The following is a 15,389-nucleotide window of genomic DNA, read 5'->3' as shown; positions in this document are numbered from 1 at the left end:
CCCCAGCTCCTCCTGTCCACATGTCGAGGGATCCTTGGGCAAGACGGACTGAACCCCAAATTGCACCTGATGTTTCAGGCCAGCACCTTGGTATTTCACTGTCATCAGTGTGTGAATGGGTGAAAGAGCAGTAAATTGTAAAGTGCTTTGGATAAGTGCCATATAAATGCAGCCATTTACCATTTGTCTTTACTGCCACAGAAGAGAAATAATAAGCCCTTCTGAAGGCTTGTTAATGTTACTATGCTGTATGAGAGCTGTATGAGAGGACAGGGACTACAGTCAGCCACTGTTCCTCTTTTAATATTTGGGAACCGCTACCGTAGTTGGGGGGTCAACGTACAAGATATACCTCAGAGTTTTGCCTGTTACGTCACGGTTGAGGATGAGCCATATGCTTTAGCTTAGCTGAACTTTCAAATCCTAGCAGACACATACAAGGCACTTTTGAGATTTTCTTTTAATATATATATACATATATATTTATATGCAAAAAAATCACCAGCATTAACACAGCATGCCAACAAGAATCTATGATTATCTGTGCAGCACAAAAAAAGACATTCAGTGTGGATTTCCTCTTTAATGCCTGTGGTTTTAAAAACGATCACATGTGGGTGTATGTAAGGGTGTACACATACTTGTGATGTATCTGCCTCACATAATTTTTCACCTCCACCTTCATTACTTTCACGTATCAGGACACCTTGTTGTGTATTTTTGTACACATATAACCCAAACCAAGGTTCTTTAAAAATATATGAATGCCCTCATCTTGACCAGACCATGCTGTGAATGTCCTGTCCTGTATGTATGTCAGGTGTACCATGTCAGTGACAGCAGGGAGCATTAATTTTTTTCTCTTCCCAGCTCATCTCACTGGCCCCGGTGGCTCAGCCCCGAAGGACGCCCTCAACCTTCCAGAGGGAGTAGTCATTTTTCACTCACTACTGTGATGAACGATGCAGTTAGACTGAGGCAGTTCGCTTTGTGTGCGAAGTGAGCCTGTACGTGTGTGTTGTCATTGTACTGTCAGCTGGAATAATAGCTGGACCCGAATGTCTCTGAGGATGAAAAGGACAAATCTGTCAAGGGTCACTTCCAGGTCAAGTTTGGGGGCAAGTGCATACTTGTTACTATAGTGATTGCAGTAAAGGTTTTAATGCTTCCGGTGTTTTTTGCCTTTTTTATTTTTTGTTTTTTGCTGCCATTAGTTATTTGGGAGGATACGTGGCATACCTCATAGATCTTTGCATTGTGTCTAGTCTCTGTCTCTTTTCTCCCTGTGGAGTTAAGGTCGTTGCCAGGAACCATGACGCCAAAATCTGTTTCCACTGGCTATGATTTTCTCCTTGACTGCCTCACGGGAGATGAAGGCAGTTTGCTGTTTATAGGGATTGGGAGGAAATGTGGTGGTCTCTCTCTTTTCCCTTATTCTCTGTGTCACTTCTTGTCCTCTCTCTCCCTCTTTCTTACTGTTGTCCCGACTGCCTCTCTTCCTCCCCCCCCCGTTGAGATAACAGTATATTTCTTCCTGCACATGCACATTAGCATCATAATGGCGGCATTACCATCGTAGGAAATAGCATCACATTTGGTTTAACTGAGATAGTTTTTTTGTTGCATTTACACCCCACTTACCCATTCACAAACCCATGCTGGTTTGCTCTCACTTGTATATCACTGCAGGGAATTCTTAAGCTATTACTCATACATGTATCCAGGTTTCCATCTGCTTCATCAAGCACTTATCTGCTGCATACTGTACTGTATTCCAGATGTTATTTCTCTGCTTTGGTACCAAGGTAACTAAAACGGGAGCAATGGCTTGGAAAAGATTATAAAGCCAAGCAGTTATTAGAAGTGACACTTGCTGTAGTGTGAAACAGTTTTGGAAACACAGAAACTCCTGATCTCTGTTTCGGGGAAGCATAGTGAGTGACGAGACTGAACCTGTTCACTCTCCATTGTTTTGAAACTGACTTTTCCCTTCCTCTCTCTGTCCAGGCTACTTCACTCAGATTTCCACATTGGCAGATGTGCAAGAGAATGTGATGGAGTATCTTCACGTGCTGAGTCGTCCCAAGGTTATCGACCAAGAGCATGACACGGTGTGGACTGAAGCCTACATCGATAGCACTGTGAGTTGACTATGCCGTCCTTCACATGGCACTGGGAGTCCACTACTCGCTAACTACACACACCCTTTGGGTTGTGTACAATATGGGCCCAGAATATTCTTGTGATAGATTTATAGATTTTGACTTAATCCATTATGTGGTTTGTTCAAAAAAGTACAGTGCATGTTCAGGATCTGATGAATAAAAAAAAAATCCCAAAGAGAATAGTATTGATAAAATACAAGCAGAAGCCTGAGAGTGTATTTTTCCTTTCTACGTCTCAGACTGAATGTGTGAAAGTGTGAGTGTGCAGCAGATGGAACCATTAAGTGAATGAGCCTCCTGTGTGTGTTTGGGAGTTGTGTAGCGTGAGTAGAACATACTGGGTGCACATTGGTGAGTTAGTCTCTGATCTCTCAACCTCATACCCTGGCCAAACACGTACTATGAAATGGCAGTGAATAACGGCTCAGCACACTCAGATAATCATATGTATAGCTAAATCCCCCGTACATGCTTTATAGATTTCTGGCAAAGACATTATCATCACTAAAGCACCATAATGCCTGACCTAGAGTATAGGATCCTCTGCTGTCCAGAATTTATACACAATGAATTGCAGTATCCACGCATGCACACTGCTTCTGTTTTGTTAAAGTTATTGTGTTTGGCCATGATGATTGAACAGCAGCCTTTGTTCTCCACTATTTCTGAATAGATAACATGAGAGAGCTTTAAAAAAAATTAAGGAGACAAAGGCAAGTGTGAAATATATGCAGGCTATCAAACACTGCATGGAAATGGACTTTTTCTCTCTGCGATCCTCGTCATATCCCTCATGTTTTACCTTTTTCTGTCTTCCTCTGCTTATTTCTTTCTCTTTGCCCTCATTATCCCCATCCATTTATCACAGTGAAAGTACATTCACCCAACACTGACTCAACAGTAACAGCTTAAGTGTTGTTTCCTCTGCTGTGACCCTCCCAGCCATAAAGCTCTCCTCTCTTGACACAGCCACTGTTTTTAAAGTTGCAGTCAAAGTCAATGTCAGTGGATTTTTATGCACCCACTGGTGCTGGCACTCCGTTCAGTGGAAACTGCACTGAAAGGCTTTCTTAAACTTATCCACAAACATATTGACCCTTTCTCTCCTCCCCTCCTCCTTAATCTGTTCTCTTTAGCTCCCCCAAGCACAAAAGGTAAAAAGAATTCTGATTTGAGGTCATTGCTGTATTGTGCTGTGTTGAGGCCTGGTGTGTGTGTTCATGTGCATTTCATGTGCATGTGCGTTTTGGTCTCTGATCTTTGCAAGATGATGGGATAATTTGGGTGAACTAACTACCATACTGACCCATGGCATTTTCTTGTGTGTCAGTGTCGTACGTCACAACCTCCTGATTCAAACCATGCATTGTGGTTGTCATCGGTTCAGTTGATCGCTCTCTTCTGCACGTCTGATCAAGCACACGCACACGTCTGTGCACACGCTCACACTCATTGATCATTGGTGATGCTGTGTTGGCCGTGCTTTGCCAGTATCTCCGGGGCTGGCAGTGTGACCATGTCTGTAAATGTGAGGCTACATTTTTGCTCTTTTGCCTGTGTGATTTTGGTGTGAAAACAAGATTGCCTGTGTTATTTGTTTTGGTAGAATTCTCCAGAATAAGCTGTTTTGTCATCTTCTGGGTGAAAATCCAATAGCCTATAATGACTGGCGGGATGATCTGTTCTGATGCCTTTTTATCGTTTTCAGTGTTTTATTTTTCAGTGTTTTATGAATCATATGTGGGTTGAGATAAGCAGCTCTATAATCATAACAATGATGATGGTGGAATAGAAGAGTGCTCTGCCCCCCCATCACCATGAGCTGAGCACAGAGCAGTCCCATTAGACAGCTGGCAAGCCATATGTCTGACATAGTACTGTTAGTGTGATAGACCCGAGCTTATTGACATCGAAGCAGCTCAGCAGAAAACCGAAATAGATAGCACATTGTCAGACATGATAATTGGGATTAGCTAGGAATCTGCACCGCTTCTTTGCATGTAATCACCATAGCACAGCTCTGGCCTGGGTACTATCAGCGCACATATACAACAGTCCCCCTAAAGTTAAAGACAGTGACAGAAACACACACACACCCTGCATGGTGATGGTGTCTGATACAAAGTTATCAAAACTCCTGGGACTGGCTCAGAGTTGGATAGTGATGAGCATCTGGTATTTATGTTCCAGGGCTGATGTGTATCATCTTTCCAGATGTACCCTTCATCCGATACTTTGCCTCTCCTCCTCTATTCCTCTCAGTGCAACCCAATAATCTTTCTAGCCTAGCATATCTCCCCTTGCTCTCCCCCCCACCCCCACCTGTGCTCTCCCCACCTCCTCTCCTGTTTCCCTCCCTCTCCCTCCTATCCTTCGTCTCACCAGCTTCATCCATCATTCTCTGGCTCATTTGGCTTTGTTTCCCACTCTGTCGGATGAACTGACACTGGAGCTCAAGGATGATGGGAGGGAGGTGGGGCTGAGGGGAATGTGTCTATGGGGGGATATTTGAGGACAAGTGTAAGGAGGTTGAGAGAAAGAATATAAGAGATTTGAAGAGAAAAGATACATGAAAGTTGGGAGGAGATTGTAAAGAAGGATGTGGGGTTAAGAATAGGGTTTTGCACTGAAGTTCAAAGAACAAGATGGATACTTGGTAAAGCATGAAGGCAGACAAATATGAAAGCTGGGAGCAGATGATTACCTTTCAATGGCAAACTGAAGCAGTGAGCTGTTAAAAATGTTACGACAGATGAATATAAACTCCACTATTTAAATGCAAAAGTGTTAATATTGATTTCAAGGCAATTGAGAGATTCCATGGCTCCATCCCAAAACGCATGCACATTTATATTCGTTATTTGTGCATACAGTAAAATATAACCAAAGACAGTGAAATATACAACAACATGAGAAAATGCACTAGTGGGATGAAAAAAAACACCTAAGGGCTTGTAAAAGGAATGTGTGCCAGCTCTGCCCCCCATTGGGTATGTCTAACACATACTCTTTTCCCCCAGGAGCCTACAGGAGGTTTTGGCTTCAGAGCTTACACACACCAACATTATTAAACCCGGTCTCCAAGGAAACAAGGGTCACCTCGTCCACCAGAACACAATTTGTCACAGCAACCTAGATTACGAGGTGTCCTATGAGACACCAAACACGGGGCAGGGGTGTGTATCTGAGCCCCTCTGAGGGGTGTAAGTGTGTGGGTATGTGTGTGTATTTGTGTCAGTGGGGAGCGAGTGTGTTCGAGCCAGAAGAGGTTCTTTTTCATTCTCTGACCCACAGCAGGGGAAAGGACTTACACACCCCATTTGCTCTGACTGATACAGATAAAGCCACAGAGGCTGTGTTGATGCAGATTTGGTACATGTGTGTGTTCAGTTCTGACCTTGCATTAGAGGTTGCAGGTTATGTATGATAAGTCAAATTCTAGATACAGAGATCTCCCTTAGGGACTCAAGTTGAAGGACACTCATTTAGGGTTCAAGGAAGTGCCTTTTCCTCTCCCGGGTTGGGATAATGAAGCACAGGTTTAAAGGTCTTTGCACCTTTGGGTAGAGCTGTGCTGTTGGCTATGAATCCAACAGATGCAGTTGCTTGCTGCCTTTCTCATGCAGCTCTTAATTACAGCATGTCATTTCCCAGAGCAGCTGGGCAAGACCAAATGCACACATACCGAAAATAAAACTTCTTAGCTTGGTGTTGAAGTATGAAGAGTACACTTTTGAGGGGACTGCTCAACAACCATTCAGGGGTATACACAATAAATGTCTGTCCATGCATTTGTAGGCCGGTGATATATGATCCAATAGACCTGAGCTTGGAAATAGATTTTGTATTTTTAGATGAGCCTCTGCTCGTTTTCCTTGTCCTTTGATCGATCCCGTTCTCCAGCAGCAAGGCTGTCCACTGTTAGAGTAGCTGTACTTAGGTGTGCTTTGTTCTCTCTTTGATGTCTAATATGCGTCCTGGATTGCTATTACCAGCTGTCTGAGCTCAGGTCACCAATTCCCCTTTCCTCAGTGTCTGAGGGAGACAGAATGGATGCGAGCAGTTTCCTGTCATTACCTATTATTACTGGAGGTAAAGGGGGGGTGAACTCTGGAGGAAAGAGACTATACAGGGAGCATGTAATGTTCAGTTAAGAGGATTGGTTAAATGGGGTAGTTCCCCAAGAAAAAGCATTATGATGGTATCTGATATTTAAGCCAGTCTAACAGAATAATACTCTATTGATTGCTGCAGCAGAGACAGATCATGTGTGACTGACATGATTTTTGTTTTTGCCACCGCATCTAACACAATTGTGGATTTTGCTCTGGGATTCATATTGCACTTAATGTACCAATTACTTGTGGTGACTTGAACATAAATTGTGTGACTGACTGACATTTAGACAGTTTTGACATTTCTGAGAGGACAACGTCATTCAACGTTTTGCCAAGTGCGACGCCTTACCCCAGTATATTCATAACAGTGTCATGCTTTCATCTCTAATGGATCATCGTCAGATACAGACAGCCGCTGGAAAGATAAATATCATAATTATTCCAGCAGTCTTTTGGGAGGGAAGATACCCAGATCCAAACTAGCACTGCCTTTGGATAAGCTTATTCTGCAAGACATCAAAGGCAGGCTGTGATTGAACACATTTTAAGGCAAATAATAAACATGAATAAAATATGTCACGGAAGTTTTTAGGTCCCTCAAGAAGATAATATGACTAATTCTGCTGCAGAATTTCTATCAGGTTCCCCACGTAAAGAACAAGTGTTACGCAGCTTCAGATAATCTCTCAATGAGTATCACTAAGTAAGATGATTCATATGATGTGCATGATGCCATGCAATGTGTTGTGCAGTTTTGGTTCTTTTGTATAATGTTTCATCATTAGCTTCCCTCTTTTCCCTCTCTCTGTCTTCTTTTTCTCTTTTTCACCCTCTCAATTGCTATCTTTCACTGTTCTTCTCTCATGAATCACTCAGTTGGACGATGGTCAAGGTCCGGTTCTAATGACCACAGTTGCAATGCCAGTGTTCAGTACCAAGAACGAGACTGTAAGTGCACATGGAGTGCTATAGAACCACAAACACATTCACTGTCACTACCATTATGTTTCCCTAACTTGTTTTCTCCAACAAATTTGAAGTTTAATTGAAAAACTGTGCAATTAGTTATTGCATAACTCACAAGGAATTTGGTTTTGAGTTAAAAGACACAAATTGTGAAATAATGGTTAATTATGTTTGGAGTTGACAGACACTAATTTCACTTTGATTGGAGTTTGTAAATTAGAATACAGTAGAGCATCACTAATATATGAATATATATTATAGATTGAATTTTGTAATATCGTAAACAGTGGATCTGTAAGAGACTCATTATCTAAGTAACCTTTCAAATGCAACCTATGAATAATTATAATGTATGTGCTTCCAGAGAAACCGTGGCATCCTGCTAGGGGTGGTTGGGACAGATGTGCCTGTCTCTGAGCTGCTCAAGACCATCCCCAAGTATAAGGTACCACTCCCAGTATCATTTAGTCATTTCTACAAATAATTATTGATCTCAATAATTATAATATACCCCTCTACTCTATGACACTTTTTATAATCAAAACCAAACTTGGATATGTTCTGAACACTATGATTGGGCTTTGTGAGTGCGACATTCACCTGGATGCTAAGTGAGTAAAAAAACTAAAGCTAAAGTTAAAGGATTCTTCTTCTTTTTTTTTTTAAATCTTTAAATCAACGTGTATGTCAGTCCAGCTCCATAGTCCAGTATTGAATGCCAAACCAAGTAGCAGATAAAGTAGAGAAGTGTTGACACTGATTATTCACAACTCCTTCCTCAAGTCCACTAATAACAGGGAAATTATACACTATGTATACTAATGCATGTACACACATCCCCTCTACTGATTTATTTTACTTGTAGAGCTGAAGCTTGGTAGGGTAACATTTTCTTGACATTTAAAAGTGTGTTATTTGTCCAGACGTGGTTGAATGACGGCATCCTTTTGTATTGTGCAGTTCTGTGAGTTTTAGCACAAAGACAAAGATTATGCCAGTAAAAATTACAAAGAGCTTGATTAGCCCAGATTTACAATTAGGTACAGATTTGTCATGCATCCATTTGGTGTGTGTGTGTGTGTGTGTGTGTGTGTGTGTGTGTGTGTGTGTGTGTGTGTGTGTGTGTGTGTGTGTGTGTGTGTGTGTTTGTGTGTATCCTCCTAGCTGGGCATTCACGGCTACGCCTTTGCAATCACCAACAACGGCTACATCCTCACCCATCCAGATCTACGGCCACTTGTGAGTATTAGCTTCAGCACCATCCACATTCTCTATAACAAGTTAACTGAGAATGGACCTTATTATCATAACAATCCCTTTTAGGGCGCAGAGATTGAGGTTCACATTTTTGTACATGCGACTGAGGCATACTAACTCTTGAGTTCATGTCAAGTCAATTACTGATTTCGTTGTCACATCGAGATGCCGATTGACATCTAAAATTGGTGTGTAGTTGTCTGGGTGCCCTATGTGCCATGCCGTGTGTGTTGGCTGCGTTGTGGTATGTAGATGAGGAGAGTGAGTGTTCCAGGCCTCCGCTGTGCCGTGAATAGACAGAGATACAGCTTTTGAATGGCTGTGATTAACTCTATTGTACTCACTCACTCCTCTCACAAGAGGACGAGGGGAGAGAGTGCCGAGAGAGGGAGGGGAGGGAGACTGAGGAGAGCAAGGAACCTGCTTAACGTGAGAATGGGTGCAGGGTGACAAAGCAGGGCGCAACACTGGTTGAAAATGGAGAAATATGGAGGGATAAGAGGAGAACAGACGTGGAGGAGAAGAGTTAACAGGCAGCGAGACAGACAGACAGATGGTTTAATGGTGGTCTAATTAAAGACGTTAATGAACAGTGTTTAACAACTAATTAGGGGTGGGAGGCTGTCCTCGCTGACAGATGAATGGAGAGGAGGACTCATAAGTACACACAGATAGTAGATGCACAAACACACATAGCAGTCATTAATAAGCCCAATACTCTGGCCTCTGTCATCTTTATTTAATGTCCATATCAAACAGGCTCAGGCAGGTAGCCAGAGAGGGATGGGGGTCAATTAAAGGGACAGTTTGACATTTTGGGGAGTGCACTTTCATTTCCTGCCGAGAGTTAGGTGAGAAGATCCATACCACCGTTATATCTGTCTGTTATTTATGAAGTTACCACCAAGAGACAATTAGTCTGGTTGCCTGGCAACCTCATTGTGATGACAAGACTCCAGGAAGTCTCTGCTCTCAGCCAAGAAATATTTACAGCACATAACTCCCTATAAAACCTCAACTTGTTTTTACTTTTATTGGTGTACTAGTTGAACAAATAAGATTTAACGTTTTAATGATGAGCTTTTAAGGTGTTGGTAGGTGGATTTGTTTTTTTTTACTTTGGACAGAGCCAGGCTACCCATTTCCCCTGCTTCCAGTCTTTGTGCCAAGACAAATAAATAATTTATGTCTGTTATTATTTGACATTTATTCGCTACTACTAGCTTTTATCTGTTTTACGGTATATTGTTGTAAACTGGGTCATTAGGTTTTGAACAAAGCAAACAATTTGAGAATGTCTCCCTCTGAGGAATTGTCACAGGATTTTATTGTTTTTTGACATTTTAATGACTAATATAATATATAATCAAGAAAAAATACATTAACAGATAGTGAAAAAAATTATTAGTTGCAGCCCTACTATGATGCAGTATACTCTTTGTATTTAATTTTCTTAAGTATCTCCGTCTGTGCTTGCATGTGTGTTTACATGGGCCTATGCGTCCAGTATGGAGATGGCAAGAAGCGAAGGAAGCCAAACTACAGCAGTGTGGATCTGTCTGAGGTGGAATGGGAGGATAAAGATGACACGGTGAGACACTTGTAATAAATCTACACTAAATATCATCACAGCACCCCTCTCAGTAAAAATCTGATGTTTGAGATTTGATATGTGCTTTGTGCTACTAGCTGAGAAATGCCATGGTCAACAGGAAGACAGGGACCTTCTCCATGGAGGTGAAGAAGAGTGTTGACAAAGGGGTGAGGAATCCAAAAATTCAGAAATGCAGAAACACACAAAAACAAGCACTTTTCTTAGGGTCCAAAAGGGTGTTCCAGGGAAAGTACTCAGCAGGGAGAATCCACTCTTCCAAGGGGTTGTTACACTTGGCACAGTGATGTACAGGATTGACTTGGGGATTTTGTTTCAGATTTTGTTTGCTCTGCATGCATGGGTGTGTGACTGTCTGTGTGTGTGAGCCCCTTATCTCCACCAAGCACATGTTGCTGAATACGGGAGAGACAGCAGCCCACTGAGTCTCTTTTACTACTTGCCTGTCTGAGAGAGAAAGTATTCAGGTGTGTGTGTGTGTGTGTGTGTGTGTGTGTGTGTGTGTGTGTGTGTGTGTGTGGCATGCCTTTTTTAAAGCTTAGTAAAGAGCATTTTACATTAGCCTGATTATTAAGCATTCATTATGTATTTACACAAATACACACACACTCAAATGTATGTTCACAATCTTCATCAAAATACATACAAAAACACACATCCATCTGCAGAGTAACATGTCATGTGGCAGACTGCCAACCAAAGCATGTACTCCCTGCACCACTAGATGGAGCCAGACTGCAGGGAATCACATCAGATAACTGCCATTGCACTGCCTGATGTTTAGTGTAGCATATAATGAAATGTATTAATGTCTTTTATTTCAGAAACGTGTGCTGGTGTTGCATAATGATTACTACTACACAGACATCAAGGGGACTCCTTTCAGGTAAGAAGGATAATGTTTCTGTGAGCAGTGAACAAAGTTTAGTATGACTGAAGCGTCTGTATTCCCAATTGTCTTTGCACAACAAAGAACTGGTGAGAAAATATTTTTTTCTTACTTTTAGTCTAGGGGTAGCTCTTTCCAGAGGCCACGGGAAGTTTTTCTTCAGAGGGAATGTCACAGTGGAGGAAGGTAGGAAATTTGTCTTCTCTGGTTTACTCACTTTTACTCTTTCGTCGTCTGTGTCTCTCACTCAGCAGACACATCTTTACTCAGCTGCAGTGGTGCAATGTTTCCAGATACTTTACTGAAGAAAGTAGTAGCAATACCACATTGTACATATAATACAACATAATGTACTTGTTAGAGCAATTTATAGAAAATAGGAATTTAACATAATTCATATTTTGTAGTATTTAATTTTATAATGATAAGCACTTCAATTAATTACTACAGTCAGCCATGCCCTGTCATTGCTTACAATGTATAACAAGTTGTCTGAGCTTGTTAGTTAATTTAGTTAAAGCTATATAGCCTGGTGAACTTGTTTATTATTAGTCATGTTTTGTATTTTTTGATGCAGAAAGTTTCTTTAGTAAATGTTTGAAACAAAGAACATTACCTAAGTATTTTAAGAATAAGTACCCCTTTTAGATCTTTACATTATTATATTTTAGGATTGTTAGTACTGATGGATTAAGATCTAAGCAGTATTATACTGATGTAGCTTGTTGACTTGGAAGTAAGTTTCTGTTCATGTGTACATATGCTCTATACACACACACACTCAATAGTAATGTAGTGATAATGAACTTAAAAGCCACAATTGGACAGGAAGTTAAATATTTCTTTAAAAGCTCCTTAGATGTGTTTTTCGTGTTCCGTGTGTATGTCTGCCCCTGCCTGTATGTGTGCCTCTGTGTGCATGTGTGTCTATTTTCATGTCCAGCCTCATGCATGTTAATATTCATGTGGTGGTGGTGGTGGTGGTGGTGGTGTGTGTGTGTGTGTCTGTGTGTTTTTCTAAACATGTCCATCATGTGGAGCCCTCTGAGCATGACTTGGCTCTTCCTGATCTAATCAGACCTGTCACATCCATTCAAAAAACACATTTTTCACCCCTGGTGTGTGTGTTTAAGAGTGTGTGCATTTAAGGTGTAGATGCCTACCCCTATTATTATGAGTTCATATTGAGTGATTTTGCTGATTTAGTTTGAGGTATATAGTTCTTATTTTGTTACAGGACTTCATGACTTGGAGCATCCTGATGTAGCGCTGGCAGACGAATGGTAAGAGTATATTGACACTGCTGTGTGTTTCCATTCAGACAATATCATCCTCATCCCTTATTCAAGTGACATAGTGATTGATGTCTATCCAAAATAACTCCCTAATTATGAAATTAAAGAAAACAATAATCTTACGACAATTAAACATTTATATAACAGCTTTGGGATCTGCAGGACTTTGACTTGATGGTTTGTGTCACTTGATGACTTGTGGTCACCAGGATTGGGAACCAACATCTAAACAAATTACTATAAATGCTTTTCAAACTAATGCTTGTAAATGGGGAAACCTTCTTTGTTTTACTTCACATTTTATTCATCATAGATGCCTTGCTATTCAAAAGTTAACTAAAAGCGACTGGAGTGATCATGCTTGAGTTGTGATTGCAGATAATCATCTGAAAAAACTCAGTTTTCAAATAGATGGTGCCAATTATGACTGTGTTATTATAACTAATGTCCTTATTGTCCGTTCTTGTTATATTGCAGGACATATTGCAACACAGATGAGCACCCAGAGCACCGCTACCTGTCCCAAATAGAGGCAATCAAACTCTACCTCAGTGGTTACGAACCCCACCTACAATGTTAGTTAAACTCATCTACAAACCCCACATTCCCCTCTCTGCTCTTAAAATTAAATGTTTCTCATGTGTTGTGACTGATTGGTGAAAAACTTGCCTTGGTAGGTGACAAGGAGCTGATTCAGGAGGTTCTCTTTGATGCGGTGGTGACTGCGCCTTTAGAGGCCTACTGGACAAGCCTTGTGCTCAACAAGTCTGAGTATGTCACTCATTCTACTCTTCGTTTTCCAAGATGCTACTGACAAAATTTAACATCTAACATAATTTGACAGAAAACCAAAAACTTATGGTTCTTGTAAGAGCTTCTGTTCTGTTTTAAGGATGCTGATAGCAAACTTAACAAATGTTTACTGTACTTATGTGTCATACTGCACAGGAACTCCGATAAAGGGGTAGAGATAGCCTACCTGGGTACAAGAACGGGCCTGTCCAGAATAAACCTGTTTGTGGTGCCTGATGAACTTACAAACCAGTAAGTATGCTGAGGGTCTGTATGATTCAAGAATTTCTTTATTATCTCAAGGGCAATTTGTTGTACAGAGAGTTAACTGCATGACCACATAACTATCAGACAACAATAAGCCAACAATAAACAATAAGTACAATACAAAGATCACATCGAATGTACACAGATATATGCTTAGGAGTGTATGAGTTGATTGTCTCTTTGTTTATTATTACATTAAGTATAATGTTTTGTGTGTGCATCCTCTGTATCATCGTCACCTCTGTTTTCTGTCTGCTTCAAGAGACTTCCTGACAGCTGAGGACAAAGAGGGGGTGTTTAACGCCGATCACTTTCCCCTGTGGTACAAGAGAGCAGCTGAACAAGTTCCTGGTACCTTTGTCTACTCTCTACCTTTCAACACAGGTTAGTTGTAAATCAAAATTTTCAAAAGCGTAATAAAGTCAGTTATTACTTTAAAAATATTTTAGTTCTACACAGTAGCCATTGATGGTGTAATATAATGAAACAGACCACTAATTGTCTAGATGTTTACTGAAACTGAAGATAAAATACATTATAAGATAATTCAAAAGAAGCTTACATTTAGCTAAATTCACAAATAAAACGTATGCTCACTTGTATTAGAAAGACCTTTTTTTTCATTTCCTCCGTCTCCTCTTTTCCTCTTTCCCCCATATTTGGTCGTTTTCTCTTGCCATGCATCTCTACCTCCCCTTCCTCTCTTATTAATTCTGGGCTGTGTTCTTGTGGACAGGACTGATTGCTGTGGGTGAAATAAGATATGTTAGGAAGAGGTTCAGCCCTTTCCATAGTGACTTGGCCAGAACACACACACAGAATCACACACACACACACACACACACACACACACACACACACACACACACACACACACTTGCACTTCACGCATATGCAGTTTAACTATGTCTCTAAGAAATGGTTTCTCCTCCAAAGGGAGAATGTGTTCTCATCTGTCCTCAGCCTCAGGCTTTCCATTAGTGCCAGCTAATACAAGTGATCTGAAAGCCTCTTATTTACTCGCCGGACTTGCCTTGGATGCACTCTTCCTCTCAGGACTGTGGCAGTTAGCTGTAGCCATGAAATAGTACTCTGTGGTATTTATGTTCAGTATTTCTCTCTCCAATCACCCTGTGGTCAGTTCAGAACTAATATAAGGAATTATGATATGCCTCTAATGTGAACTCTGTATGCGTGTGCCTGTGTGTGTTGTGTACGTGTGTGCTTTTTATGTGTGTGGCTTAGGATCAGAAAACAAGAGTGTTGTATTGGCCAGCACTGCCATTCAGCTTCTGGATGAGAGGAAATCGCCCATAGCTGCGGGTAAGTGGGGACTCAAGTGGCTCTTTCTTTCTCACACACTTCTACATTGACATAGGCTGCAATATTCCCTTCCTTACAATGCTGTGTAGACCTTGTTTTCCTGGTCTACAGTTCTCTCCCCCTACTCCTTTTCTTCTTTTCTGAGTTGAAACACTCACTGCCTACATATACTGACTGTGCTGCTATTTTTTATCCGTGTGTTTGCCCCTGCATGAATATATGCTCAAAAGAAGACGAGAGTGCAACATGGCGCCGTTTGCATCCAAGAGTATTTATGCCTAAATATATTAATAGAAACCAGTTTCATAAACGCCTTTTGTGCCTCCCTTTTTTTTTTTTTTTTTTTGTGCTTATTTAGGCATATTGTGGCCTAGAGGATTTCATTGTGGCCAGCCTCATCTCACGTCCTGGTGACTCAGAAGCCCCACAATGTCACGCCCATATAATGCAACTTGGTGCAATCAGCAAGTTGATGGTATGAATTGCCGGCCTTGTTCTGTTTGCCATCAGCTTGGTTCCGGACAAAAGGAACTGTAGATTAAATGGAAGAAATGGGTAAAAAGCGGCAACATAGAGTTATGGTTTGACAGTAGTTGTGGTTTTGTTTTTTGTGATATAACATCCTTCCTAACCCATCTCTCCCCAAAGGCAGTTTTGTGTATCTTGTAACTAATGCAATATTTTAACAGTGGTACTGTGCAGTAC

General features: G+C 41.1%; 1 protein-coding gene across 5 annotated transcripts in view; it reads left to right on the top strand.

Moving 5' to 3' along the window:
* Positions 1-15,389, top strand: part of cacna2d3a (calcium channel, voltage-dependent, alpha 2/delta subunit 3a) — a 110,561-nt gene that overhangs the window by 67,384 nt on the left and 27,788 nt on the right. For 3 of the 5 annotated variants that reach the window (XM_051426197.1, XM_051426194.1, XM_051426198.1), the window contains 15 exons: positions 2,008-2,141; positions 3,302-3,319; positions 7,160-7,231; positions 7,614-7,694; positions 8,414-8,488; positions 10,014-10,097; positions 10,196-10,267; positions 10,943-11,004; positions 11,126-11,193; positions 12,245-12,290; positions 12,780-12,877; positions 12,980-13,073; positions 13,251-13,346; positions 13,624-13,745; positions 14,607-14,684. In XM_051426197.1, the coding sequence (XP_051282157.1) occupies positions 2,008-2,141; positions 3,302-3,319; positions 7,160-7,231; positions 7,614-7,694; positions 8,414-8,488; positions 10,014-10,097; positions 10,196-10,267; positions 10,943-11,004; positions 11,126-11,193; positions 12,245-12,290; positions 12,780-12,877; positions 12,980-13,073; positions 13,251-13,346; positions 13,624-13,745; positions 14,607-14,684 (1,200 nt within the window). The remainder of the gene's footprint in view (positions 1-2,007; positions 2,142-3,301; positions 3,320-7,159; positions 7,232-7,613; positions 7,695-8,413; positions 8,489-10,013; positions 10,098-10,195; positions 10,268-10,942; positions 11,005-11,125; positions 11,194-12,244; positions 12,291-12,779; positions 12,878-12,979; positions 13,074-13,250; positions 13,347-13,623; positions 13,746-14,606; positions 14,685-15,389) is intronic. The other 2 variants (XM_051426195.1, XM_051426196.1) reach the window with 2 other exon arrangements.

The sequence above is a fragment of the Dicentrarchus labrax genome, unplaced genomic scaffold, assembly GCF_905237075.1.
Source record: "Dicentrarchus labrax unplaced genomic scaffold, dlabrax2021, whole genome shotgun sequence".
NCBI lineage: Eukaryota > Metazoa > Chordata > Actinopteri > Moronidae > Dicentrarchus > Dicentrarchus labrax.
The sequence above is the reverse complement of the archived record's forward strand: the minus strand, read 5'-3'. Positions and strand labels throughout refer to the sequence as shown.